At 46.2% G+C, this 27,206-nt stretch overlaps 1 protein-coding gene across 1 annotated transcript in view; it reads right to left on the minus strand.

Moving 5' to 3' along the window:
• PRMT7 (protein arginine methyltransferase 7) overlaps positions 1-27,206 on the minus strand; it is a 73,401-nt gene that overhangs the window by 13,917 nt on the left and 32,278 nt on the right. The window contains exons 10-14 of the mRNA XM_040409839.1: positions 20,971-21,100; positions 15,324-15,407; positions 9,073-9,120; positions 5,501-5,590; positions 1,593-1,754 (exon numbers count right to left, since the gene is read on the minus strand). Coding sequence (XP_040265773.1) covers positions 1,593-1,754; positions 5,501-5,590; positions 9,073-9,120; positions 15,324-15,407; positions 20,971-21,100 — 514 coding nt within the window. The remainder of the gene's footprint in view (positions 1-1,592; positions 1,755-5,500; positions 5,591-9,072; positions 9,121-15,323; positions 15,408-20,970; positions 21,101-27,206) is intronic.

Consider the following 27,206-nt stretch of genomic DNA (forward strand, 5'->3'; position numbering starts at 1 on the left):
TAGAAAAGTGGCCTTAAACAATCACAAACACGTGTTTGCGACTTCTAATATGTGAATAAATAAATAAAAAAAGCCACAAAGGGCAGTTTTATAACATCCTCACCACTTTTCATGAAGGGGATGTGACAAGGGCAGGAAGGGGTGTGACAAGAACAGGAAGGGGTGTGACAAGAACAGGAAGGGGTGTGACAAGAACAAAAAGGGGTGTGACAAAAACAGGCAGGGGTGTGACAAAAACAGGAAGGGGTGTGACAAAAACAGGAAGGGGTGTGACAAAAACAAGAAGGGGTGTGACAAAAACAGGAAGGGGTGTGACAAAAACAGGAAGGGGTGTGACAAAAACAGGAAGGGGTGTGACCGGCCACCACTACAACTTTATCTTCATTTACACAAGTTTTCTGGCACAAATGAATTCAGAAATCTACGGCAGCTCTGAGCTGCTGAAGATTTCTGCTTAGGCGCATGGACTGCCGGAGGAGGCGCCTAATTTAAGACGAGGCCTGCATCCCGGATTTGTAATCTTGCTTAGAAGATCGGCATCTGTAGTCAACCCCTTAAAGGGGTTCTTCGGGCTTTTAATATTGATGAACTATCCTCAGGATAGGTCATCAATATTAGATCGGCGGGGGGTCCGACACCCGACACTCCCATCGATCAGCTGTGTCAGCACTGCCTCCTCTTCACTGTTCACCTTCTCGCCGTCGCCTCTGCAGCGGTGAGCAGGTGTAATTACACCCAAGCCGTCCCACAAGTGTATGGGAACGATCTGTCCCATTGAAATGAATGGGACGGTTAGGTGTAATTACACCTGCTCACCGCTGCAGAGGCGACGGCGAGAAGGTGAACAGTGAAGAGGAGGCAGCGCTGGCACGGTGCGCACCTCCTCTTCAAACAGCTGATAGGATAGGTCATCAATATTAAAAGCCCGGAGAACCCCTTTAAAAGAGGATCTATAGCAGCTGGGGCAATGTATCATAAGATCTGAGACTTTATATGGTCACATACGGTAACTGCAATGTAACATTATTATATGTTAAGGTCACTTTACACTGGTTGATTTATCAGACAATTGTCGGGAAGGAAGAGTTGCTTGCGGACAATCGCCTGCTCCTCTGTGGAGGAGGCCGATGTATTTACATGCAGCGATCTCCTCCACAGTATGGGGTGGAGTGATTGCTAATACAGCAGAGTGTGTTTAGACGGCACAATCTGCTGCTGGCAAACCATGATTTTGGTGACTGCGCAAACAATGATATTACCTGATAAACAAGTGTTTTGTAGTCGGCAGCACCTTTACATAGAAGATAATCGCTGCCTTCTGTAAGCGATTACCTGGCCAATTGTAGACCCGTGTAAAGGGGCCCTTAAACAATATGTACATAATGTAATAACGATTCCCCAGTACTACAGCAACTGAATGGAGCAGTTCTATTCTGTTTCACTCAGTTCCAGAATCCGTAACACGTGGCTTGTCTGCACCTAAAGCTAGATAAGTGCAGTACTTGTCACGTCATCTACAGTGACCCAGCACCCACATCTGCTAGACAGAAAAAAGGGAACATACCTTCTTTAACTTGGAAGTTTACACTTACCTTAAATTCAACAGCCAACACATATAAAGAAGCAGACATGGGGAGGACGGCGCAGTCCTCAGCCAAATTGTCAGACAGAGCCGTACGGGAGTACCAAAAACACAGGTTGTGCCATGGTAGGAGGCTGGTGGTGAAAAAGGGCTCCCCAATCAGAGCAGTTAGCTAAAAAGCAAGGTCAAAAGGTTATATGACGAATACACAGATGTCAACAAGGCTATGTTCACACCAGCATCACACTTTCAGTTTTAACAGCTCAGAAAAGAATAGGAAACTTCCATTATCATCTGTTCTGCTTTAGGACTCCTTGCTACAACTTTTCTAAGGAGCACATTGACAATATACAAAAAGAAGGTCACAGGTCCCCATAGCTGGAAATCTCCAGACACAAAACAGTGCGTCAGTGACAAAATGCCACGCTACCTTCATTCTAGGAAGAGGCTAGGGACCCAGTACACAGGCCTCATCAACGTCATCGTAGAACGCGTCCATAATATGCAAAAAATTAAAGAAATCTGTCATCTCCAAAACGCCCCCCAAACTACAGTAAGCGGAGTATAGTGTAAGTGACGCTGAGTCCGGGAATGTCATTTTTATCGTCATACTGTACAGCAGTAAAACGCATTGAGAGGACTCCTGGGCTGAACACATAAGGAGTCCTCTCAATACAAGTTACTGCAGTTTTGTTGGCACACAATGTCGTGATGAAGATAAGAGTTATCTTACACTATACACCGCTCTAGTTTGGAGGGTAGTTTGGAGCTGATGATTTAATTCCATCAAGCTAATGTAGTATCGCTGAAGTCTGGTACAATGTATCATGTCCAGGAGAGGGGAGACACTGTACTTATCTCAGGATTGGCTGCACTGATACAGTGTAACAGACTGGACGAGTTTTCTGTGAATGTATGCCCGCTAGTATTTCCATTGATGACAGCAAGCGGAGATCATAAGGACGGTAAAACAAAGTATATTGAAATGTTTTTGTTGCATTTTCTTTACATAACACTTGACAACCCTTCTAAGGCTGACCTCACATTTAACCACTTAAAGGGGTTATCCGACACTAGCAAATGCTCCCCCATATGCCGGGCCCCTCACACTGATTCTACTTACCTGACTCACCGTGCCGCTCCTGGTCCCCGCACCGCTGCCGCTGTTTCTCCCCGTGCGCGTTTGAAAACATCCGGTGTCGGGGAAGGTGGAGCAGCCAATGGCAGGCGGGGGGACGGGGATGAGCCTCCCTAGTATCATGGGTGACACTAAGGAGGCTCGTCCCCGTCACCGCCTGCCATTGTCTGCCCCCCCCGACACCAGATGTTTTCATCCGCACACGGGGAGAAACAGCAGCGGCGGTGCGGGGACCAGGAGCAGCGAAATGAGCGAGGAGCCCGGTTAGTACAATCAGTGTGAGGGGCCCGGGCATATGGGGGAGCATTTGTTCGTGTTGTGTCACCTCTCCTGACATGTCTGTTTTAGTAACGACTTGCATTCCCCATGTAATAATTCTGGAGCACCTTTTCTTATAACTTTATATAAATTCTGCGTTATTCCTCTCTTACTCCTGCTACAAGTTTATGAATAAAGGTACAGGTTGGTGGGGATGTCCCTGCACAGTCTGACCCTGGCAGCACTGAATGCATAGTGTCAGACTGTGCAGGGCCTCACACCCAGTTGTACCTTTCTATAAATTTCTATCAGGAACAACAGAGGAATAGCACAACATAGAGTCAAAAGAAGACATGCACCAGAATTGCCATTTCATGTGGAATACAATTATTTACTAAAACAGATATGTCAGGAGAGGTGACCGGTCCTCTTTAAGGTCCACTGACCACATTTTATTTATTTTTTTGTCTTCTGTTTTAGTCAGCATATCTGTATATTTCAATACATTACTACAAGTGTATGTAAAATGCACAGGTCCTTTTAGGGAATTCCTAAGGTACATGTATGCCCTAGCAAGTAATACTGCTAGACACTCCTGGGCGTCTTGCTTAGGCTTCAGCTGTTTGAGGAGGTAATAGCGCTCCGGTGAGCACCGCAGCCTCCTCGCAGCTTACCCAGCACAGCGCAGTATATTGTATAATGGCTGTGCATGGTATTGCAGCCCTGGCCCATTCACTTGAGCTGCACCTAAGCAATGTGATGAACTGGCCTAGGAAGAGGCCCTACGCACTCAGAGTGCTGCTGCCTCTTAGTGCTGCTGATCGGTGGAGGTCCCAGGAGGTGGACCTCCACTGATCTCATATTGGTGACCTATTCTGAGGACAGGTCAACCATATGTAAATCCCGGAGAACCCCCTTTAAGACTTGGCGGAGGACTGAATAAGTGGGGTAAGAAATGTAAGGGACATTTATTCCAGTAACATGTTCTGTGTTAAGGGGTTTCCTAGTTATCATTTATCACCTTTCCACAAGACAGATGTCTGATTGCTGGGGTCTCCACCACTACTAGAACGTCCACTCCTCCTCCCCGCATGACCACAGTGAATAGGAGTTTGAATGTCCATTCAATGTCTAGATGGCTAATGGAAACAGCAGAGTGCTAAACTGAGTCGTCTCCATCGATCCTATAAGATTTTGAAAGGAGCAGCAGGGCACACGTAGTCGTGCAGTGAGGAGGACCGGAGACCTTATTTTAGTGATTGGTGGAGGACCCAAGTGGTCAGACATTTATCACTGATCCTATAGAAAGATAATAAATGTTGATTGTTGGGTAGCCCCTTTAAACTTCCATATGCTCAAAACACGTGTGGTCCTTTGCAGGAACGTGATATAGGCATAATATGGGCACTTAGGCCTCTTTCACACGGGCGAGATTTCTGCGCGGGTGCAAAGCGTTCACCTCACGCATTGCACCCGCACTGAATCCAGACCCATTAATTTCTATGGGGCTGTGCACATGAGCGGTGATTTTCACACATCACTTGTGCGTTGCGTGAAAATCGCAGCATTCTCTATTTTGTGCGTTTTTCACGCAACACAGGCCCCAAATAAGTGAATGGGGCTGCGTGAAAATTCCAAGCATCCGCAAGCAAATGCGGATGCGGTGCGATTTTCACGCATGGTTGCTAGGTGATGATCGGGATGGGGACCCGATCATTATATTATTTTCCCTTATAACATGGTTATAAGGGAAAATGATAGCATTCTTAAAACAGACTGCAAAGTAAAATAGGGCTGGAGGGGTTAAAAAAATAAAATAAATTATTTAACTCACCTTAATCCACTTGTTCGCGCAGCCCGGCTTCTCTTCTGTCTTTATCTGTGAGGAAAAGGACCTGTGGTGACGTCACTGTGCTCATCACATGGTCCGTCACATGATCCAGGTGATGGATCATGTGACGGATCATGTGATGAGCGCAGTGACGTCACCACAGGTCCTTTTCCTTCTGCACAGCAAAGAAGACGACAGAAGAGAAGCTGGGCTGTGCGAACAAGTGGATTAAGGTGAGTTAAATTATTTTTTATTTATTTTTAACCCCTCCAGCGCTATTTTACTAAGCATTCTGTATTAAGAATGCTATTATTTTCCCTTATAACCATGTTATAAGGGAAAATAATACAATCTACACAACACCTTAACCCAAACCTGAACTTCAGTAAAGAAGTTCGGGTTTGGGTACCACATTCAGTTTTTTATCACGCGCGTGCAAAACGCACGATAAAAACTGAACAACGGAACGCAATCGCAGTCAAAACTGGCTGAAATTGCGTACCTACTCGAGCGGGTTTGCCGTAATGCACCCGGGACGCCGCCGGAGCCAAAACGTGACGCCCGTGTGAAAGAGGCCTTATAATTTCCTAAAACGGACAAGACAGAGATAAACCAATTATTTGACTGCAAAGTGGCCGGTAGGTTGGTTTCCGATTCGATTATAGGCCACATAGACAATTGACTCTGTTACCTTCCTTTCCCCAAGATCAGCCGCAGTAAGTTTATCTGGAGATTTCTGTAAGATGTGAATTGAGTCTTTGAGGTGGTTGATTTGCAAAATCTGTACAAAGAAAGAATAAAGATCCAAATTAGACAATGATTCCAACGAATCTATTAGGGAAGTCTGGGTTGCTTGATGGGGACCTTCATCTATTCGCCAGGAGCATTTCCTAAACCTCCAATGTATTATATAGACAGCCCAATTAGTCCTGTATTTCCCCTGTGGTGGAGCAGCAGGGGAATGGCTTCCAGGTTCCCCTGCAGATTACGGCTTATAGCTTGGAGGTCCCAGCAGCAGGATATCTTGTGAACAACTTACTCTCACAATAATTAGCTGTAAAAAGCGGATAACTCCTTAAACCTTTCAGGAAAACCCAAGTCCATATGGCTTAATAGGGCTTATAGCCATTACAAGAGCCTCCGCTCCCTCCCTGCAGTAATCCTGGGAGAGGAGGTCTCTGCGCGACCATATATTACGTAAGCTGTAGGGGAAAAATGTGCCGGCACCGCTGTGTCCCCGAACGGTAATAGCTGATTCAGCACGCAGACCCCTGGTGATCAGCTCGTCATCATCATTGTTCTAATGAGACAATTATATTAATGAAAGCCGTCTGGCCTAGAAAATCCATTTTCCAATTCCTTATTAAGGCATTCTGATTTAATAGGCGGATGTCTCTCCAATTCGAGACCTCCAACAATTAGCTAGAAGAGAGGGGCAACAAAGAGCGTCTCCCCGGAGGCAAGTCTGTGGCGACACACTGATTTCAATAGGTGCCGCGTTACGCTTAATTTACCTGCAGGGGAAATGAACACTTGCTACCTCGTACATTGCAGACCAAAGCTGGATGCCGTAGGACAACCTATCGTCAGCTTATTTTGGGGTACTTTTTCCAACAAAAAGCTTGGAAGATGCCAACAACCTCCTAACTTTATTAAAGTAAGATTCAGATATAACGGAGACATAAAACAGTGTCATGGTAGAATGTTTGTATGATCCTTAAACAAAGGATCTGACCATGTTGTCTGCAATGAAGACACGACTCATGTTTGTATTTGAGTCTTCTTCTTCTGACCCCAAACAGCAGAAGACCCTTTTATTAGCAAAAAGCTGGGTGTCACCCTTACAACCTAAAAATACAAATGAACCAATAGGATTGTGACGTGTCTTTAAAATAAAAAAGAGCGATGTCAAGGAATTCCCCTCTGTAGCCGTCTAGCTTTTATACCAACTATTGCAACCAAGGTATATCCAAGATTTAATAATGTTTAATTAATCCTACTGTATCAACAGCTTTGAAGTGATATGCGAAGCGGTGCCATGACTCCCTCTAGTGTCAGGAAGTATGCTATACACCTGTGCAAAATGAAAAACATGACCACTACAGCAGGGGCGTAGCTATAGGGGAAGCAGGGGATGTGGCTGCTTTGTGGCCCGATCTCACAAGGGGCCCCACCTAGGAGATGGACTAAAAGATTTTATTGCACATTATGAAATTAGATTATATACAGCGACTCTATAGGAAACGGACAGAGCGGCTGCCGGGCCTCGTCTGAGAGCGCGATCTTGACTAGACTCAGGAGTGGGGGTTGCACAAGAGTCAGGAGATGCGAAGAAGTTGCTGGGAGAGGGGGGACCTGTTCAAATATTTGCTGTGGGGCCCGGTCATTTCTAGTCATGCCACTGCACTACAGAAGCATGTACAGTGGATGCAAAAGGTAAATCATTCCATAACTTTTTCCACCTTTAATGTGACCTATAAACTGTACAACTCAATTGAAAAACAAACTGAAATCTTTTAGGTGGAGGGAAGAAAACATATTAAAATAAAATAATATGGTTGCATAAGTGTTCACACCCTTAAACTAATACTTTGTTGAAGCACCTTTTGATTTTATTACAGCACTCCGTCTTTTTGGGTATGAGTCTATCAGCATGGCACATTTTGACTTGGCAAGATTTGCCCACTCTTCTTTGCAAAAACACTCCAAATCTGTCAGATTGCGAGGGCATCTCCTATGCACAGCCCTCTTCAGATCACCCCACAGATTTTCAATCGGATTCAGGTCTGGGCTCTGGCTGGGCCATTCCAAAACTTTAATCTTCTTCTGGTGAAGCCATTCCTTTGTTGATTTGGATGTATGCTTTGGGTCGTTGTCATGCTGAAAGATGACATTCCTCTTCATCTTCAGCTTTCTAGCAGAAGCCTGAAGGTTTTGTGCCAATATTGACTGGTATTTGGAACTGTTCATAATCCAGCTGAAGAAAAACAGCCCCTTGGCATGATGCTGCCACAACTATGCTCCACTGTGGGAATGGTGTTCTTTTGGTGTGGGCCAAACATATCTTTTGGAATTATGGCCAAAAAGTTCAACCTTGGTTTCATCAGACCATAACACCTTTTCCCACATGCTTTTGGGAGACTTCAGATGTGTTTTTGCAAAATGTAGCCTGGCTTGGATGTTTTTCTTTGTAAGAAAAGGCTTTCGTCTTGCCACTCTACCCCATAGCCCAGACATATGAAGAATATGGGAGATTGTTGTCACATGTACCACACAGCCAGTACTTGCCAGATATTCCTGCAGCTCCTTTAATGTTGCTGTAGGCCTCTTGGTCGCCTCCCAGACCAGTTTTCTTCTGGTCTTTTCATCAATTTTGGAGGGACGTCCAGTTCTTGGTAATGTCACTGTTGTGCCATATTTTCTCCACTTGATGATGACTGTCTTCACTGTGATCCATGGTATATCTAATGCCTTGGATATTCTTTTGTACCCTTCTCCTGACTGATACCTTTTAACAATGAGATCCCTCTGATGCTATGGAAGCTCTCTGTGGACCGTGGCTTTTGCTGTGGGATGCGACTAAGAAAATTTCAGGAAAGACCAACTAGAGCAACTGAACTTTATTTGGGGTTAATCAGAGGCACTTTACATGATGGCAGGTGTATGCTGACTCCTATTTAACTCTTATTTAATTTTAACAGGGGGGGGGGGGGGGGGTGTAGACTTTTTATATTCACTGTATTATACTAAAGTCCATTGACAATGTGGCCTGTGACTGCATGTATGTGATGTCAAAATGACCAATCAGTGGAGTATAAGGGAAATCCTAGAGCGAATATATTGGTGAGTGACCCTTTTTTAGGCTCTAGCAACCCATCAGATTCCAGGCGTTCATACGGCCTCTGCAAAAATAGAGATGGAATTTGGTTTATCCCCCCACTATTCATATGAAAGCCTCAGGCCAGGAACATCAGCTCATGCTCCAACAATCTTCTTGATATGATAACCTTGCATCAAGAATTATGGAGCATTTCTCCAATCACCAGTCTCCATACAAGTTTCATGAGATCAGAGAAACTTTTCTGCTTACTTCCAGAAACAGCGCCCCACTAGGCCATGGGCTGCGTCTAGTATTCAAGTTAATGGAGCTGAATTACATAGACAGGGGTAGCGCTGTTTCTAAAGGAATGCAGCTAAAACTCCTAAATCTCATACAATCCTTCTTTTCCAATAAAATGTTAATGTGTTTGCCGATATACCAACCTTGTCCATAAGCTGCTGAGCCATGGCAGAAGACTCTAAGGTGAATACCTGAAAAGGATAAAATGGAGATGCTAGGCAGTAATGCAAAACTTTCTGCTCGTACAAACTCAAACATTATGTATTGCTTGCTAAACTTCAGGTTTAATTTAATAATAAATTGCAGGGTTTGAGGGTTGCTTTAAACTGCACAGTCAGACTGCTGTAATAGAAGAATGCAGACTACACAGCCAGACCTCTGTTATACAGGGATGGTCCAGGCTTCATGGCCAGACTGTAATTATAGGGGGCGCTCCATACTACACATAAAGGCAGCAGTTACAGGGGTCAATATGTAGTAAATGTACAGACTTGTGTGACGGTCGGCTCTCCAACCATCACATCCAAGATGCAGTTCTAATGGGAGCTCTAGACTATAGTCCCAGACTGCTGTTATAGGGGGCGCACCATACTATACATCCAGACTGCTGTTATAGGGGGCGCACCATACTATACATCCAGACTGCTGTTATAGGGGGCGCACCATACTATACATCCAGACTGCTGTTATAAGGGGCGCACCATACTATACATCCAGACTGCTGTTTATAGGGGGCGCACCATACTATACATCCAGGCTGCTGTTATAAGGGGCGCACCATACTATACATCCAGACTGCTGTTATAGGGGGCGCACCATACTATACATCCAGGCTGCTGTTATAAGGGGCGCACCATACTATACATCCAGGCTGCTGTTATAAGGGGCGCACCATACTATACATCCAGGCTGCTGTTATAGGGGGCGCACCATACTATACATCCAGGCTGCTGTTATAGGGGGCGCACCATACTATACATCCAGACTGCTGTTATAAGGGGCGCACCATACTATACATCCAGACTGCTGTTATAGGGGGCGCACCATAATATACATCCAGACTGCTGTTATAGGGGGCGCACCATACTATACATCCAGACTGCTGTTATAGGGGGCGCACCATACTATACATCCAGGCTGCTGTTATAGGGGGCGCACCATACTATACATCCAGGCTGCTGTTATAGGGGGCGCACCATACTATACATCCAGACTGCTGTTATAAGGGGCGCACCATACTATACATCCAGACTGCTGTTATAAGGGGCGCACCATACTATACATCCAGACTGCTGTTATAGGGGGCGCACCATACTATACATCCAGACTGCTGTTTATAGGGGCGCACCATACTATACATCCAGACTGCTGTTATAAGGGGCGCACCATACTATACATCCAGGCTGCTGTTATAGGGGGCGCACCATACTATACATCCAGACTGCTGTTTATAGGGGCGCACCATACTATACATCCAGACCGCTGTTATAGGGGGCGCACAATACTATACATCCAGGCTGCTGTTATAGGGGGCGCACCATACTATACATCCAGACTGCTGTTATAAGGGGCGCACCATACTATACATCCAGACTGCTGTTATAAGGGGCGCACCATACTATACATCCAGGCTGCTGTTATAGGGGGCGCACCATACTATACATCCAGACTGCTGTTTATAGGGGGCGCACCATACTATACATCCAGGCTGCTGTTATAAGGGGCGCACCATACTATACATTCAGACTGCTGTTATAGGGTGCGCACCATACTATACATCCAGACTGCTGTTATAGGGGGCGCACCATACTATACATCCAGACTGCTGTTATAAGGGGCGCACCATACTATACATCCAGACTGCTGTTATAAGGGGCGCACCATACTATACATCCAGACTGCTGTTATAGGGGGCGCACCATACTATACATCCAGACTGCTGTTATAGGGGGCGCACCATACTATACATCCAGACTGCTGTTATAGGGGGCGCACCATACTATACATCCAGACTGCTGTTTATAGGGGGCGCACCATACTATACATCCAGACTGCTGTTATAGGGAGCGCACCATACTATACATCCAGGCTGCTGTTATAGGGGGCGCACCATACTATACATCCAGACTGCTGTTATAAGGGGCGCACCATACTATACATCCAGACTGCTGTTATAAGGGGCGCACCATACTATACATCCAGACTGCTGTTATAGGGGGCGCACCATACTATACATCCAGGCTGCTGTTATAGGGGGCGCACCATACTATACATCCAGACTGCTGTTATAGGGGGCGCACCATACTATACATCCAGACTGCTGTTATAAGGGGCGCACCATACTATACATCCAGACTGCTGTTATAAGGGGCGCACCATACTATACATCCAGACTGCTGTTATAGGGGGCGCACCATACTATACATCCAGACTGCTGTTATAAGGGGCGCACCATACTATACATCCAGACTGCTGTTATAAGGGGCGCACCATACTATACATCCAGGCTGCTGTTATAGGGGGCGCACCATACTATACATCCAGACTGCTGTTTATAGGGGGCGCACCATACTATACATCCAGGCTGCTGTTATAAGGGGCGCACCATACTATACATTCAGACTGCTGTTATAGGGTGCGCACCATACTATACATCCAGACTGCTGTTATAGGGGGCGCACCATACTATACATCCAGACTGCTGTTATAAGGGGCGCACCATACTATACATCCAGACTGCTGTTATAAGGGGCGCACCATACTATACATCCAGACTGCTGTTATAGGGGGCGCACCATACTATACATCCAGACTGCTGTTATAGGGGGCGCACCATACTATACATCCAGACTGCTGTTATAGGGGGCGCACCATACTATACATCCAGACTGCTGTTTATAGGGGGCGCACCATACTATACATCCAGACTGCTGTTATAGGGAGCGCACCATACTATACATCCAGACTGCTGTTATAGGGAGCGCACCATACTATACATCCAGACTGCTGTTATAAGGGGCGCACCATACTATACATCCAGACTGCTGTTATAGGGGGCGCACCATACTATACATCCAGACTGCTGTTTATAGGGGGCGCACCATACTATACATCCAGACTGCTGTTATAGGGGGCGCACCATACTATACATCCAGACTGCTGTTTATAGGGGGCGCACCATACTATACATCCAGACTGCTGTTTATAGGGGGCGCACCATACTATACATCCAGACTGCTGTTATAAGGGGCGCACCATACTATACATCCAGACTGCTGTTATAAGGGGCGCACCATACTATACATCCAGACTGCTGTTATAAGGGGCGCACCATACTATACATCCAGACTGCTGTTATAGGGGGCGCACTATACTATACATCCAGACGGCTGTTTATAGGGGGCGCACCATACTATACATCCAGACTGCTGTTATAGGGGGCGCACCATACTATACATCCAGACTGCTGTAATAGGGGGCGCACCATACTATACATCCAGGCTGCTGTTATAGGGGGCGCACCATACTATACATCCAGACTGCTGTTATAAGGGGCGTACCATACTATACATCCAGACTGCTGTTATAGGGGGCGCACCATAATATACATCCAGACTGCTGTTATAAGGGGCGCACCATACTATACATCCAGACTGCTGTTATAGGGGGCGCACCATACTATACATCCAGACTGCTGTTATAGGGGGCGCACCATACTATACATCCAGACTGCTGTTATAAGGGGCGCACCATACTATACATCCAGACTGCTGTTATAGGGGGCGCACCATACTATACATCCAGACTGCTGTTATAAGGGGCGTACCATACTATACATCCAGACTGCTGTTATAGGGGGCGCACCATAATATACATCCAGACTGCTGTTATAAGGGGCGCACCATACTATACATCCAGACTGCTGTTATAAGGGGCGCACCATACTATACATCCAGGCTGCTGTTATAAGGGGCGCACCATACTATACATCCAGACTGCTGTTATAGGGGGCGCACCATACTATACATCCAGGCTGCTGTTATAGGGGGCGCACCATACTATACATCCAGACTGCTGTTATAAGGGGCGCACCATACTATACATCCAGACTGCTGTTATAAGGGGCGCACCATACTATACATCCAGACTGCTGTTTTAAGGGGCGCACCATACTATACATCCAGACTGCTGTTATAAGGGGCGCACCATACTATACATCCAGACTGCTGTTATAAGGGGCGCACCATACTATACATCCAGACTGCTGTTATAAGGGGCGCACCATACTATACATCCAGACTGCTGTTATAAGGGGCGCACCATACTATACATCCAGACTGCTGTTATAGGAGGCGCACCATACTATACATCCAGACTGCTGTTATAAGGGGCGCACCATACTATACATCCAGACTGCTGTTATAAGGGGCGCACCATACTATACATCCAGACTGCTGTTATAAGGGGCGCACCATACTATACATCCAGACTGCTGTTATAAGGGGCGCACCATACTATACATCCAGACTGCTGTTATAAGGGGCGCACCATACTATACATCCAGGCTGCTGTTATAAGGGGCGCACCATACTATACATCCAGACTGCTGTTATAAGGGGCGCACCATACTATACATCCAGACTGCTGTTATAAGGGGCGCACCATACTATACATCCAGACTGCTGTTATAAGGGGCGCACCATACTATACATCCAGGCTGCTGTTATAAGGGGCGCACCATACTATACATCCAGGCTGCTGTTATAGGGGGCGCACCATACTATACATCCAGACTGCTGTTATAAGGGGCGCACCATACTATACATCCAGACTGCTGTTATAGGGAGCGCACCATACTATACATCCAGACTGCTGTTATAAGGGGCGCACCATACTATACATCCAGGCTGCTGTTAAAGGGTAGCCAAGACCACTTACCAGATCAGACAGCTCTTACAGGAGCCAGTCTACACTGGAGAGCCCCTTTAAAGGGCATCTGTCAGCAGATTAGTCCCTATGACACTGGCTGACCTGTTACATGTGCGTTTGGTAGCTAAAGACATCCGTGTTGGTCCCATGTTCATATGTGCCCGCATTACTGAGAAAAATGATGTTTTTATATATTCAAATGAACCTCTAGGAGCAACGGGGGCGTTGCTGTTACTCCTAGAGGCTCTGCTCTCTGTGTAACTGCTGCGCTCTCTCCACTTTGATTGACAGGGCCAGGCGTGATGACGTTTTCACTGTCTGGCCCTGTTAAACTGCAGAGAGTGTGGAAGTTGCAGAGAAAGCAGAGCCTGTAGGAGTAACACCAACTCTCCAAGAGGCTCATTTGCATACACTAAAACTAGACTTTTATACTAGATTTTGACAATAAATTCTGTTTCTCTTCTGTTCATTGGTGGACACAGGCATGACCATGGGTAGAGCTGCTGCCACTAGCAGGCGGACACTAAGCCCAAAACTGTGAGCTCCTCCCTTCAGCTATAACCTTCCTACAGGGACTAAGCTAAAACAGTTTGTGCAAAAGCAGTAGGAGAAGCAGGAAAACCAAACAATGTACAAACCCAGAACCACGCAGCCCAGAAGAGGCCCGTAAAAGAGAGAATGGGTGGGAGCTGTGTCCCCCAATGAACGGAAGAGAAACAGATTTTACGGTAAGTACAAAAATTGAAACATATGAAGACGGCCGCCCACCCGATCAGAGGGCGCTGGAAGCTGCACGTCATGCAGAGGCGGTCTTGGGGTTATAGGACTTGGAGCCCTGTTGACGGGGAAGCCAGGAAGGGCAAGGTTTGAAGGAAGGCTTGCGCTTCTGATCCGGGGCTGCTTGGGGCTGGAAAAACTCCACAAGGGGCGAGAAAGAGGCTTACGCTTTTTTGACTTGTTGAAACGAACCCTGTTCTGTGGTAATTGAGTGCTCTTACCACCTGTAGCGTCAGAAATGATCTCATCCAGGCGCTTGCCAAAAAGTCTGCCCCAAAAATGGAGCCGGTCCCCGGCGAAAACGTGGGGAAGCGCAGGCCCGACGCTTCTGCTGTCCCTGCTAAAGCTTAGTCCCTGTAGGAAGAGTATAGCTGAAGGGAGGAGCTCACACTTTTGTGCTTAATGTCCCATGGTCAAGCATGTGTCCCCCAATGATACGGATGAGAAAACATTTTTCTCAGCAATGCGGGCACATATGAACACGGGACCAACACAGAGGCCTTCAGCTGCCAGGAGCACATGTAACAGGTCAGCCTGTTTCTCAGATATATAGGACTGCAGATATATTAGTAGGCTGAACGATAAAGGATGAAAACAAGTAAGGATGCATATCTACAATACAGAATGTTCATTAGAAAATGAGGAATTAGTAAACCAAGCATATTCATCTAATCAGGAGGAATATTACCTGTGAAGCCCCAACCGAATGTGCCAGCATGGGCAGTAGGCTGCCATCACTCACACACAAACACAATGAGCTTGGCGTCAGGATCTGTAGAGGAATTTCATTCAAAAATATGAAAAACAAGTTTAACTTATGCATTTATTAAATTAGATTACCATATTTTTCGCCCCATAAGATGCACTTTATCTCCCCCCCCCCCCCCAAATGGGGAAAAATGGCCCTGCGTCTTATGGGCTGAATACTAATGAGCGCTTCCATTAAAGAGCCCAGGGCGCTCTGTGACCTTACGCTGTGCGCGTCGGGTCACAGCACAGCCACGGCATAAAAAAGACAGAGCGCTGGAGGGGAGGAGCAGCAGCGCCCGGAGCAGGAGAGGTCTAAAAGGTGGGTCTTATTAACATGGGGGGTCTGATTGGGGCTGTGAGCTGAGGTGTGATTACTAGTCTGATCTGAGGTGTGATTACTGGTCTGATCTGAGGTCTGATTACTGGTCTGATCTGAGGTCTGATTACTGGTCTGATCTGAGGTCTGATTACTGGTCTGATCTGAGGTCTGATTACTGGTCTGATCTGAGGTCTGATTACTGGTCTGATCTGAGGTCTGATTACTGGTCTGATCTGAGGTCTGATTACTGGTCTGATCTGAGGTCTAATGAAAAAAATAGGATTTTTTGTCTTACCTGTAAAATCCTTTTCTCGTTGAGTTCATTGGGGGACACAGAAGACCATGGGTATAGCTGCTGCCACTGGGAGGCGACACTAAGCAAAAAAAGTGTTCGCTCCTCCTCTCCGCTATATCCCTCCTGCAGACACTGAGCTAATCAGTTTGTACAAAAGCAGTAGGAGCAGCCAGGAGAAGCCAACAGAAAACAATAAAAAGGAAGAAAACCAGAGATGGGTCATAATCAAGAACCAGAAGGACCCATCTAGGAGAACCAGCAATGTACATACAGGGTGGGAGCTGTGTCCCCCAATGAACTCAGCGAGAAAAGGATTTTCACAAAAAATCCTATTTTCTTGCTCGTATCATTGGGGAACACAGAAGACCATGGGACATTAAAGAGCTGTACCATGGGGAGGAAACAAGAACAGAACGAATCCAAGGTCGGTCATAGGCAAAGACACATCAGGAATCTTGAAAAGGGACAGGAAGACCCATTCCACGGAAGGCCGACCAGAGAGTGGCTGGGCAGAAGAAAGAACAGCCCAGGGAATATAAGTCACGGCTTAGGAGACTTCAGAAGAAGTGGAGAGCACAAAGAATATCCACAAGGTGGACAAGAATGAAGACAAGACAGTCACCAAAAGCAAAGGAGCAATTGCAAAAGATACAGGAGGTAAATACATAGCCTGGATCCAGAGGAAGAAGACGAACTGAAAATGGCGTCTGGATATCAAGGGCTAAAGAAATGCAGATGTGACAAAACTTGCCCCCCATAGGGAAAAAAGTAGGGATGCCCGAAGGCAAAGGCCCCACACACCATACCGGACTGCCAGAAAAGAAGAACACTCCAGTGGGACGATGACGAACAAGTCAGGGCTAGAGAACCTGAAAGTCAGGCATGAGAATGGCCCACAAGAAAAGATTCCAGAACAAGAGAGGAGACAAGCCGTCTGATACTCCATGGAAGGCTGCCTGAACTGGCAGACCTAATCGGAAACGGCAGACAGGAATCAGATATAAGAAAAATATTGCGCCAGGAAGGAAGTGTGGATCCCGAATGCCACAAAGTCCCAGAAAAAAACTGATAACAGAACCAAAACCACCCTCGCAGGCACCACATAGCAGAAAGGGGGCAAACGAGAAGCGAATGGCTATGAACACTGGCCGAGCAGGCAGTAACAGTATGTGGGAGAGCGCAACTACTTGCCCTGCGGAAGGGGAGAAGTAGAAGCAGCCTTAGCAGGCTTAGAAGAAAACTAGCACATAGGGGTGGCAACAAGGGCAGTACGACCGCTCGACCCGGTGAGGGGAGCCATGTAGACAACTCACATATGCAAACTGAATGTGCATACCCAAACTCCACATGGAGGAAGGTGATGAGGAGAAAACCATAAATGTAGTGTCTTCCGCCCATGAATCATGTAAGCCGCAGTTGAAGGATGAACGCAAAAATTCCCCTTGGGAAGGATTCTCGCAGTAGTAGCCATGGAACCGGAGTAGCCAGAATATCTATGTGCAGCGCAAAGACTGCCTCACAGGGGGGAGGCGATAGCAAAAACTATGGCCTCTAGGGTCAGAGGAGAGACTCCACCTGAAAATGAGGACAACAGCAATAGCCACCAAGAATTGGTGCTAGCGCAACACTCCACCTGAGAAGGAAGAAAACTGGCAATTAGAGCAGATGTTCCACCTACGGAAGGAGTGTGGACGCCGGGCGTGCCAATGACAATCAACCAAATTAGATTCCACCTCACAGGGACTCAAGGCACGAGGAAAGGTATGAGGTATACCAACGGCCTGTTAGAGCTACAGGTCGACCTGGAAGACCAAGGCTGCCACGTAGGCGCCAGACACCAATCCAAACTAAGACTACCTGAGGAAGGGCGTAGTGTGAAGCAGTCACAGTATCCAGCAGTAGTGCCAAAATACCACCTATGACAGGGGAAAAGGCGATTGTAGGATAAGCCACCCATGGAATGGGATGCCATGCAACAAGGAACAAATGAGAGTAGTCGCGGTAGACAATGTTGAAGCAATTACTCTACCCAAGAAAGACGGATAATGTAATAGGAGGAATAGTTTCGTAGTGGAATTACTCCGCTGACGGAAAGAGGGTAACCGAAAAGATGTACAGGGTCCGCTGGTAGTGCAAGCACTACTGGTTGTCCAACTACTCCATTGATGGGGGGAGGGTAATGCTACAGGATCTCTAACACGCAATTGTGGTGCAACTAATCCCCCCAATAGAAGGGGGAAAGCCGACAGGACAGATGATAACCAGTATAAGAGTAATTACCCCGCCTGAAGAGGAGTTAATGCAACCGGACGTATGGTATCCGGTGGAAGTGCAATACTCCGCCTAAGGAAGGAGGGTAATGCAACATTCTGTCCAGGATCCAGTGATAGTACAATTACTCTATAGGAGGATAATGCTACAGGATCTACAGTATGCCACTGCGGTGCAACTAAACCACCTATATAAGGGGGAAAACCGACAGGACAGATGACATCCAGCATTAGTGCAATCACTCCGCCTGCGTAGGGAGCAATGCAACAGGACGCATAGTATCCGGTGGACGTGCAATTACTCCATCTAAGGAAGAAGGGTAATGTGATAGTGTGTGCAGGATCCAGTGGTAGTGCAATTACTCTATAGAAGGAGGGTAATGCTACAGAATGTACAGTGCCCAGAGTAAGTTCAAATACTCCCACTACGGAAGGAGGGTAATGCTACCAGATGTACGGTATCCAGTGGTGGTATATATATTCCGCCCATGGAAAGAGGGGAATGCTACCGGACGTATAGGAACCAATGGGATGTAAACACTCCGCTAGAGGATTACTCTGCCCATGGAAAGAGGATAATGCTACGGGCCATACAGTACCCAGTGGAAGTGCAATTACTCTGCATAAGGAAGGAGAGCAATGCTACAGGCCGTACAGAACCCAGTGGGGGTGCAATTACTCCTCCTACGGAAGGAGGGTAATGGCACGGGCTGTACAGTATCCAGTGGTAGAGCAAGCACACCGCCTATGGAAGGAGGGTAATGCTACAGGCCGTATGGTATCCAGCGCAAGGGCAATTACTCCGCCTATGGATGGAGGGTATGCTACAGAACGTACAGGGACCAGCGGGGAGCGCACATATTCCGCCTAAGGAAGGAAGGGAATGTGACAGGACTCATGGAATTCAGTGGTAGTGTAACTACTCGGCCTATAGAAGGAGGGGAAGCTACAGGGAGTGCGGTATCCAGCGGTAGTGCCAGGATTCTGCTCACGCTATAGGACGTATGTATCCAGCAGTAGGGTAAAGAAATTCTGCCTACAGAATGGCATGGGAACTAGGTTCAGAAGGACCAGATAGCGCCAAGGGTTAATAATATATAAATTTTTATTAGCTCAATTCTAACAAAACAGAGCTAGGGGAACTGCACCCACATCCGTCTGTACTAATAACCAGCACTGTAAGCTCAGTAGAACTGAGGCAAAGAAGGGGTTAAGAAGAAGGCAGGGGCGGCGCTTATTGGGCAGCTGGTGGGGATTAAAGCAAGCTAGGGGTTTGTTTTTTTGTTTTTTTTATGCATGTGCAATCTTTCAGCTGAGTGGCCTTTTTCCTGCAGCTTCTCCAATGGCTTCTGAAGTCCTGCCTCTCCAGACCAAGGGGGTGAGTTGGACCAAGCCCTCAGAAGGCGCTCACCCACTTAAGCCTCATGCAGATCTGTCCGTGGAACACGGTCCGTGAGATACCGGACTGGCATTGCAGGAGCGCACGGCGTTATAGCAACCAATGACACCGTGCGCTCCTGCAATGCCAGTCCGGTATCTCACGGACCATGTTCCACGGACGTCTGCATGAGGCTTTATGCTGCATCTCTGGGAGTAAGCAGAAGGTGGCCTGACATGAAGTCTCCCCTCCCCCCTCGCGGAGGGACACCTGCCGAAACTGAGGCCTCAGGTGGAGGTAAGCAGGCCTCCTTGGGGAATATTCACATGGGAAAACCTGAGAAGGGGGAGGGAGTAGGAATGGGGCCTTGGGGACTGAGAGAATACTCACCCGTCTGGCGTTTTCTGCCCCCCTGGCTCCAGCCGGGTCACCAGCTTCAGTGTGCTACCCCTTGGTGAGGGTAGCTACACCGGTAACAGAGGCCGGACCTGGTGACCCGAAAGCTGGCGGGATACAGAGGTTTTAGGAACCTCTGGTCCTCCTTGCCTTCTGGAGACCGGGAACGGGCTTGGGGACCCCCTGGACTCCCGTCTCTTGGGTGGGAACGCTGGCAGCTTGGAGACTGCCATCAGCCCAGCTAAAGAGAAAAATGAAAAGAAAAATAAATAAATCAGCAGACCTGCAAAGCAGGGAGGTCTGCCTCCTACGGACACTAAGCTAAAACTGATTAGCTCAGTGTCTGCAGGAGGGGTATAGCTGAGAGGAGGAGCTAACCCTTTTTTTTTGCTTAGTGTCGCCTCCTAGTGGCAGCAGCTATACCCATGGTCTTCTGTGTTCCCCAATGATACGAGCGAGAAACTGTTTTTCTCATTGTCCTCCTTTAAAACCTAGGTGCGTATAGGGCGAAAAATACTAGATTAATCCCTAATATATTATCAGAATTGCTTCATTTAGAGTCTTCAAATAATAACTTGCAGGACTAAAGGGGATCTGTCACCAGATTTCACAATACATTAAATACAACTTTTAGACCTTATGAGGCTTGGGTTCTTATTCTGAAGTTTTCCTCCCTGATATTAAAATAAACTACTCTAGTTCATCTTCATTTTTACATGGATTATCAAAGCAAGTACACTAGCTTCATCAGGTCTAAGGGATCTATTCATTAAGATGTGCAGTTTGCATTGGGAGATCTGGTGACATCAGCAGGTGTACACAAAAGTACTGATGGACTGCTGGATTATTACTGGATCACTCCTGAAATTATGACTGCAACTCACATTATTACAGACTTTACCCGTACGATATTGCTGTATGACTCACCATCTTTAAAGCTTCTTTGTATTTGTCCATTCTGCTTTGATCATTTAATTCCCCAAATCGTGCACGGTTCCACATGATGTGAGCCCCACAGCGGCAGGCAGGACTGTCTGATGAACTCTTATCTGCTGCACTAGAATGGTAATAAAGACAGAAGCCAGGTGACTACCAGCCACCACTCTGCGTGTGTTCACCATCACATCTGTTTATTGGGCCAAAGCCCTGCATCATGGTTGTAACTGACTAGAGGATATAAACTTTAGGCTAAGTTCACATTTGCAATGAGCCTTCCGTTCTGATCTGTCAGAAGAACAGAAAAATGAAAAAAAAAAAAAAAAAAAACGGATTTCTTTTGAGCATTAGCTGTGCATCAGTTTGTGTCTGATTGGTTTGTCCCCCAACATCATCTGCAGGGAGAGAGTTGGAAACCCCTTGGCCTTGGGGAAGACAAATCTAAGTAAGATGCAGATCTTGTACAAGAGGATACATACCGGTAACTTTTTTTTCCTAGGAACTAGCACTTTAAAAGGAGCCAGAAGCACAGCAATGTAGTGGCCGCGCTGGGTTACTGCAGCTCATCTCCCATTGAAGTGAATGGGACCTGAGCTGCAGTTACTCGGTATGTCCACTATATTTTGGATGGAGCTGTGCTTTTGGCTTCTTTCAAAGTGCTAGTTGCTGCACCAGAGGCTGCATCGGTGGGGTGCGGGATGTTGGACCCCAAGTGATTGGATATTGATGACCTATCCTAGAGATGAGTCATCAATATCAGAAACCCCTTTAATATACTGGATATGCAGAACCCCATGGATGTTATGGCAAATGAGCCTGGGAGGGGATGCAAACTGCCTAAATGCAGAGAAAAGATGGCAGATATTAAATCTATGCTCTGGATTGGGGGCCCGTGGAGAGAAGTGCTGGACCTAATAGACAGAGTATATGGGATTTCAGTACCTCGTGAGCCTATTGCGAGATTCCATGGAAATGCTAGTGATACAGTGGGGGAAATAATTATTTGACCCCTCACTGATTTTGTAAGTTTGTCCAATGACAAAGAAATGAAAAGTCTCAGAACAGTATCATTTCAATGGTAGGTTTATTGTAACAGTGGCAGATAGCACATCAAAAGGAAAATCGAAAAAATAACTTTAAATAAAAGATAGCAACTGATTTGCATTTCATTGAGTGAAATAAGTATTTGAACCCCTACCAACCATTAAGAGTTCTGGCTCCCACAGAGTGGTTAGACACTTCTACTCAATTAGTCACCCTCATTAAGGACACCTGTCTTAATTAGTCACCTGTATAAAAGACACCTGTCCACAGAATCAATCAATCAAGCAGACTCCAAACTCTCCAACATGGGAAAGACCAAAGAGCTGTCCAAGGATGTCAGAGACAAAATTGTAGACCTGCACAAGGCTGGAATGGGCTACAAAACCATTAGCAAGAAGCTGGGAGAGAAGGTGACAACTGTTGGTGCGATTGTTCGAAAATGAAAGGAGCACAAAATGACCATCAATCGACCTCGCTCTGGGGCTCCACGCAAGATCTCACCTCGTGGGGTGTCAATGGTTCTGAGAAAGGTGAAAAAGCATCCTAGAACTACACGGGAGGAGTTAGTTAATGACCTCAAATTAGCAGGGACCACAGTCACCAAGAAAACCATTGGAAACACATTACACCGCAATGGATTAAAATCCTGCAGGGCTCGCAAGGTCCCCCTGCTCAGGAAGGCACATGTGCAGGCCCGTCTGAAGTTTGCCAATGAACACCTGAATGATTCAGAGAGTGACTGGGAGAAGGTGCTGTGGTCTGATGAGACCAAAATAGAGCTCTTTGGCATTAACTCAACTCGCTGTGTTTGGAGGAAGAAAAATGCTGCCTATGACCCCCAAAACACCGTCCCCACCGTCAAGCATGGGGGTGGAAACATTTTGCTTTGGGGGTGTTTTTCTGCTAAGGGCACAGGACAACTTATTCGCATAAACGGGAAAATGGACGGAGCCATGTATCGTGAAATCCTGAGCGACAACCTCCTTCCCTCTGCCAGGAAACTGAAAATGGGTCGTGGATGGGTGTTCCAGCACGACAATGACCCAAAACATACAGCAAAGGCAACAAAGGAGTGGCTCAAGAAGAAGCACATTAAGGTCATGGATTGGCCTAGTCAGTCTCCGGACCTTAATCCAATCGAAAACCTATGGAGGGAGCTCAAGCTCAGAGTTGCACAGAGACAGCCTCGAAACCTTAGGGATTTAGAGATGATCTGCAAAGAGGAGTGGACCAACATTCCTCCTAAAATGTGCGCAAACTTGGTCATCAATTACAAGAAACGTTTGACCTCTGTGCTTGCAAACAAGGGTTTTTCCACCAAGTATTAAGTCTTTTTTTGTTAGAGGGTTCAAATACTTATTTCACTCAATGAAATGCAAATCAGTTGCTATCTTTTATTTAAAGTTATTTTTTCGATTTTCCTTTTGATGTGCTATCTGCCACTGTTACAATAAACCTACCATTGAAATGATACTGTTCTGAGACTTTTCATTTCTTTGTCATTGGACAAACTTACAAAATCAGTGAGGGGTCAAATAATTATTTCCCCCACTGTATATGCTGGCTACAGCAGGCTATTCCTACTTCAGCTGATACAGTGTTGCCGCTCCAGTCCTCATCTCCAGCCTGTGTTTACTGCATAACACTTGCGACCACTGCAGCCAATCACTGGCCTCGGTTATACCATGTGATATATCACCGAGACCAGTGATGGGCTGCAGCAGAACGGCATTGCTGGAATGCCAAGGGATTTAAGTGGTGAGCCAGGGGCGGACATACCGCCTGTGCAGCTGGTTCAGTTGGGATCGAGAGGGGGCGGAGTTTAGGGGGCCCTGATTAGGACTTACTGTGTATCTGCTGCCCGTTCTGCCAATACTCCATAGCTGAAGGACCTGCGATGACATCACAGTAATGTGATCTTTTCAACAGTGGAAGTGGTGGTAGGACCTGTGATGAGGTCACCATCATGTGATCAGTGCAGAAAAAGGCAGAGCTCAGCAGTGGAGAGAAGTCCTAAAAGACCTGTGATGCCATGGAATGAATGTAAGTGCCAGAGAAATGCTGGGATATGTGGTTCTTCCCTATTAAACCTCCTCCCTGCTTAGTGGGAGGGAAATATGTTATTTAACTGGGACTGTATGTTAGAAGGGAGGGTGTTATTTACATGGGACTGTATGTTATAGAAGACTGTAAGAAAAATGTTTTTGACATGGGACTGTATGTTATAGAAGATTGGAGGGAGATGACTGGTGTTATTTATATGGGACTGGATATTATAGAGGACTGTAGGGTAAGGAGTTATGTTATTTACATGGGACTATGTGTTGGAGGGGGGTGAAGGAGGGGATTTAAGTTATTTACATGGGACTGTATGTTATAGAGAACTGTAAGGAAGATAAGTTATTTACATGGGACCGGAGGGAGATGACTGGTGTTATTTACATGGGACTGCATGGTATAGAAGACTGGAGGTAGAGGGGTGAAGTTATTTACATGGGACTGCATGGTACAGAATATTGGAGGTAGAGGAGTGAAGTTATTTACATGGGACTGCATGGTATAGAAGACTAAGGAAGAGAGGTTATATACATGGGACTGTATCATATAGAAGACTGGTGGGAGATGACTGGTGTTATTTACATGGGACTGCATGGTATAGAAGACTGGAGGTAGAGGAGTGAAGTTATTTACATGGGACTGCATGATACAGAATATTGGAGGTAGAGAAGTTAAGTTATTTATAAATCAATTCGTTTTTATTGAAACAATAAATACAGAATATTACACCAAACAATTCGTTGTTTTTTTTCATTTCTTGCATTATCCACCGTGTGAAATCAGAGTATAACAGTAACCGTACCAATAATGACATACAGTTTAACCAATATCAGTACAAATGTGTATACATGCTAAAACATAGATTTGAAACAAAGGATCATACATATCAAATCCCCCCCAAATCCCTTCCCCCCCCCCTCCTTGCCTAACTCTCCCTTCCCTTATAACTAGTCTTGATTTTGACGAGCCTATATAACCACATGAGTGTGAGATAACCATTCACTCCACAATTTTTCAAACTTCTGCGGACATCCTCTCTTCACATACACCCCTTTCTCAAGTATCATCATGTCATTCACCTTCCGTTCAAATTCACCCAATGTAGGCGGACTTCCCTGGATCCATCTCATGGCAATCAATTTCCTGGCCACATATAGCAATCTCCCCACAGCTACCTTAACCGATTCATTCCCTCCAATCTCAGACACATATCCTAGTACACACACCTTTGGGTCCTTTTGGATTCTCAATGTCATTCTACTATTAATCATATTTCTTACCTCCTCCCAATAATTACCAATTACTGGGCACGACCACAGCATATGTAGCAAATCCGCACCATCTTCCATACATTTTGGACACCTGTCATCAATTCTTACTCCAACCTTTTTTAAAAACACCGGTGTTTTGTACATTCTATGTATAATAAACAGCTGGGATAATTTGCCCTGTTCGCTCAGGGACACCTTGGGGGCCCCTTCCAATATATCTTCCCACTTATCCTTAGACATAACCCCCACTTCAGCCTCCCATTTTTTCATTCTTGTGAGCGGAAACCCCTCCAGGAATTTTCCCAATAAAAGAGCATACAGCTGTGATATCAGCCCTCTTTTCCCTCCTCCTGACGGGAGAACAAGCTTATGAACCACCTCCATTTGAGCAATCGCACATCCTTTCCGCAGTGTGACCTCAAGGGCATGCCTCATTTGGAGATATTGATAAAACCATCCCTTAGGAACATTAAATTCCTGCTGCAGGTTTTGAAATGTCTTACATACAGTGGAGGAAATAATTATTTGACCCCTCACTGATTTTGTAAGTTTGTCCAATGACAAAGAAATGAAAAGTCTCAGAACAGTATCATTTCAATGGTAGGTTTATTGTAACAGTGGCAGATAGCACATCAAAAGGAAAATCGAAAAAATAACTTTAAATAAAAGATAGCAACTGATTTGCATTTCATTGAGTGAAATAAGTATTTGAACCCCTACCAACCATTAAGAGTTCTGGCTCCCACAGAGTGGTTAGACACTTCTACTCAATTAGTCACCCTCATTAAGGACACCTGTCTTAACTAGTCACCTGTATAAAAGACACCTGTCCACAGAATCAATCAATCAAGCAGACTCCAAACTCTCCAACATGGGAAAGACCAAAGAGCTGTCCAAGGATGTCAGAGACAAAATTGTAGACCTGCACAAGGCTGGAATGGGCTACAAAACCATTAGCAAGAAGCTGGGAGAGAAGGTGACAACTGTTGGTGCGATTGTTCGAAAATGGAAGGAGCACAAAATGACCATCAATCGACCTCGCTCTGGGGCTCCACGCAAGATCTCACCTCGTGGGGTGTCAATGGTTCTGAGAAAGGTGAAAAAGCATCCTAGAACTACACGGGAGGAGTTAGTTAATGACCTCAAATTAGCAGGGACCACAGTCACCAAGAAAACCATTGGAAACACATTACACCGCAATGGATTAAAATCCTGCAGGGCTCGCAAGGTCCCCCTGCTCAGGAAGGCACATGTGCAGGCCCGTCTGAAGTTTGCCAATGAACACCTGAATGATTCAGAGAGTGACTGGGAGAAGGTGCTGTGGTCTGATGAGACCAAAATAGAGCTCTTTGGCATTAACTCAACTCGCTGTGTTTGGAGGAAGAAAAATGCTGCCTATGACCCCCAAAACACCGTCCCCACCGTCAAGCATGGGGGTGGAAACATTTTGCTTTGGGGGTGTTTTTCTGCTAAGGGCACAGGACAACTTATTCGCATAAACGGGAAAATGGACGGAGCCATGTATCGTGAAATCCTGAGCGACAACCTCCTTCCCTCTGCCAGGAAACTGAAAATGGGTCGTGGATGGGTGTTCCAGCACGACAATGACCCAAAAAATACAGCAAAGGCAACAAAGGAGTGGCTCAAGAAGAAGCACATTAAGGTCATGGAGTGGCCTAGTCAGTCTCCGGACCTTAATCCAATCGAAAACCTATGGAGGGAGCTCAAGCTCAGAGTTGCACAGAGACAGCCTCGAAACCTTAGGGATTTAGAGATGATCTGCAAAGAGGAGTGGACCAACATTCCTCCTAAAATGTGCGCAAACTTGGTCATCAATTACAAGAAACGTTTGAC

The sequence above is a fragment of the Bufo bufo genome, chromosome 10, assembly GCF_905171765.1.
Source record: "Bufo bufo chromosome 10, aBufBuf1.1, whole genome shotgun sequence".
Lineage (NCBI taxonomy): Eukaryota > Metazoa > Chordata > Amphibia > Anura > Bufonidae > Bufo > Bufo bufo.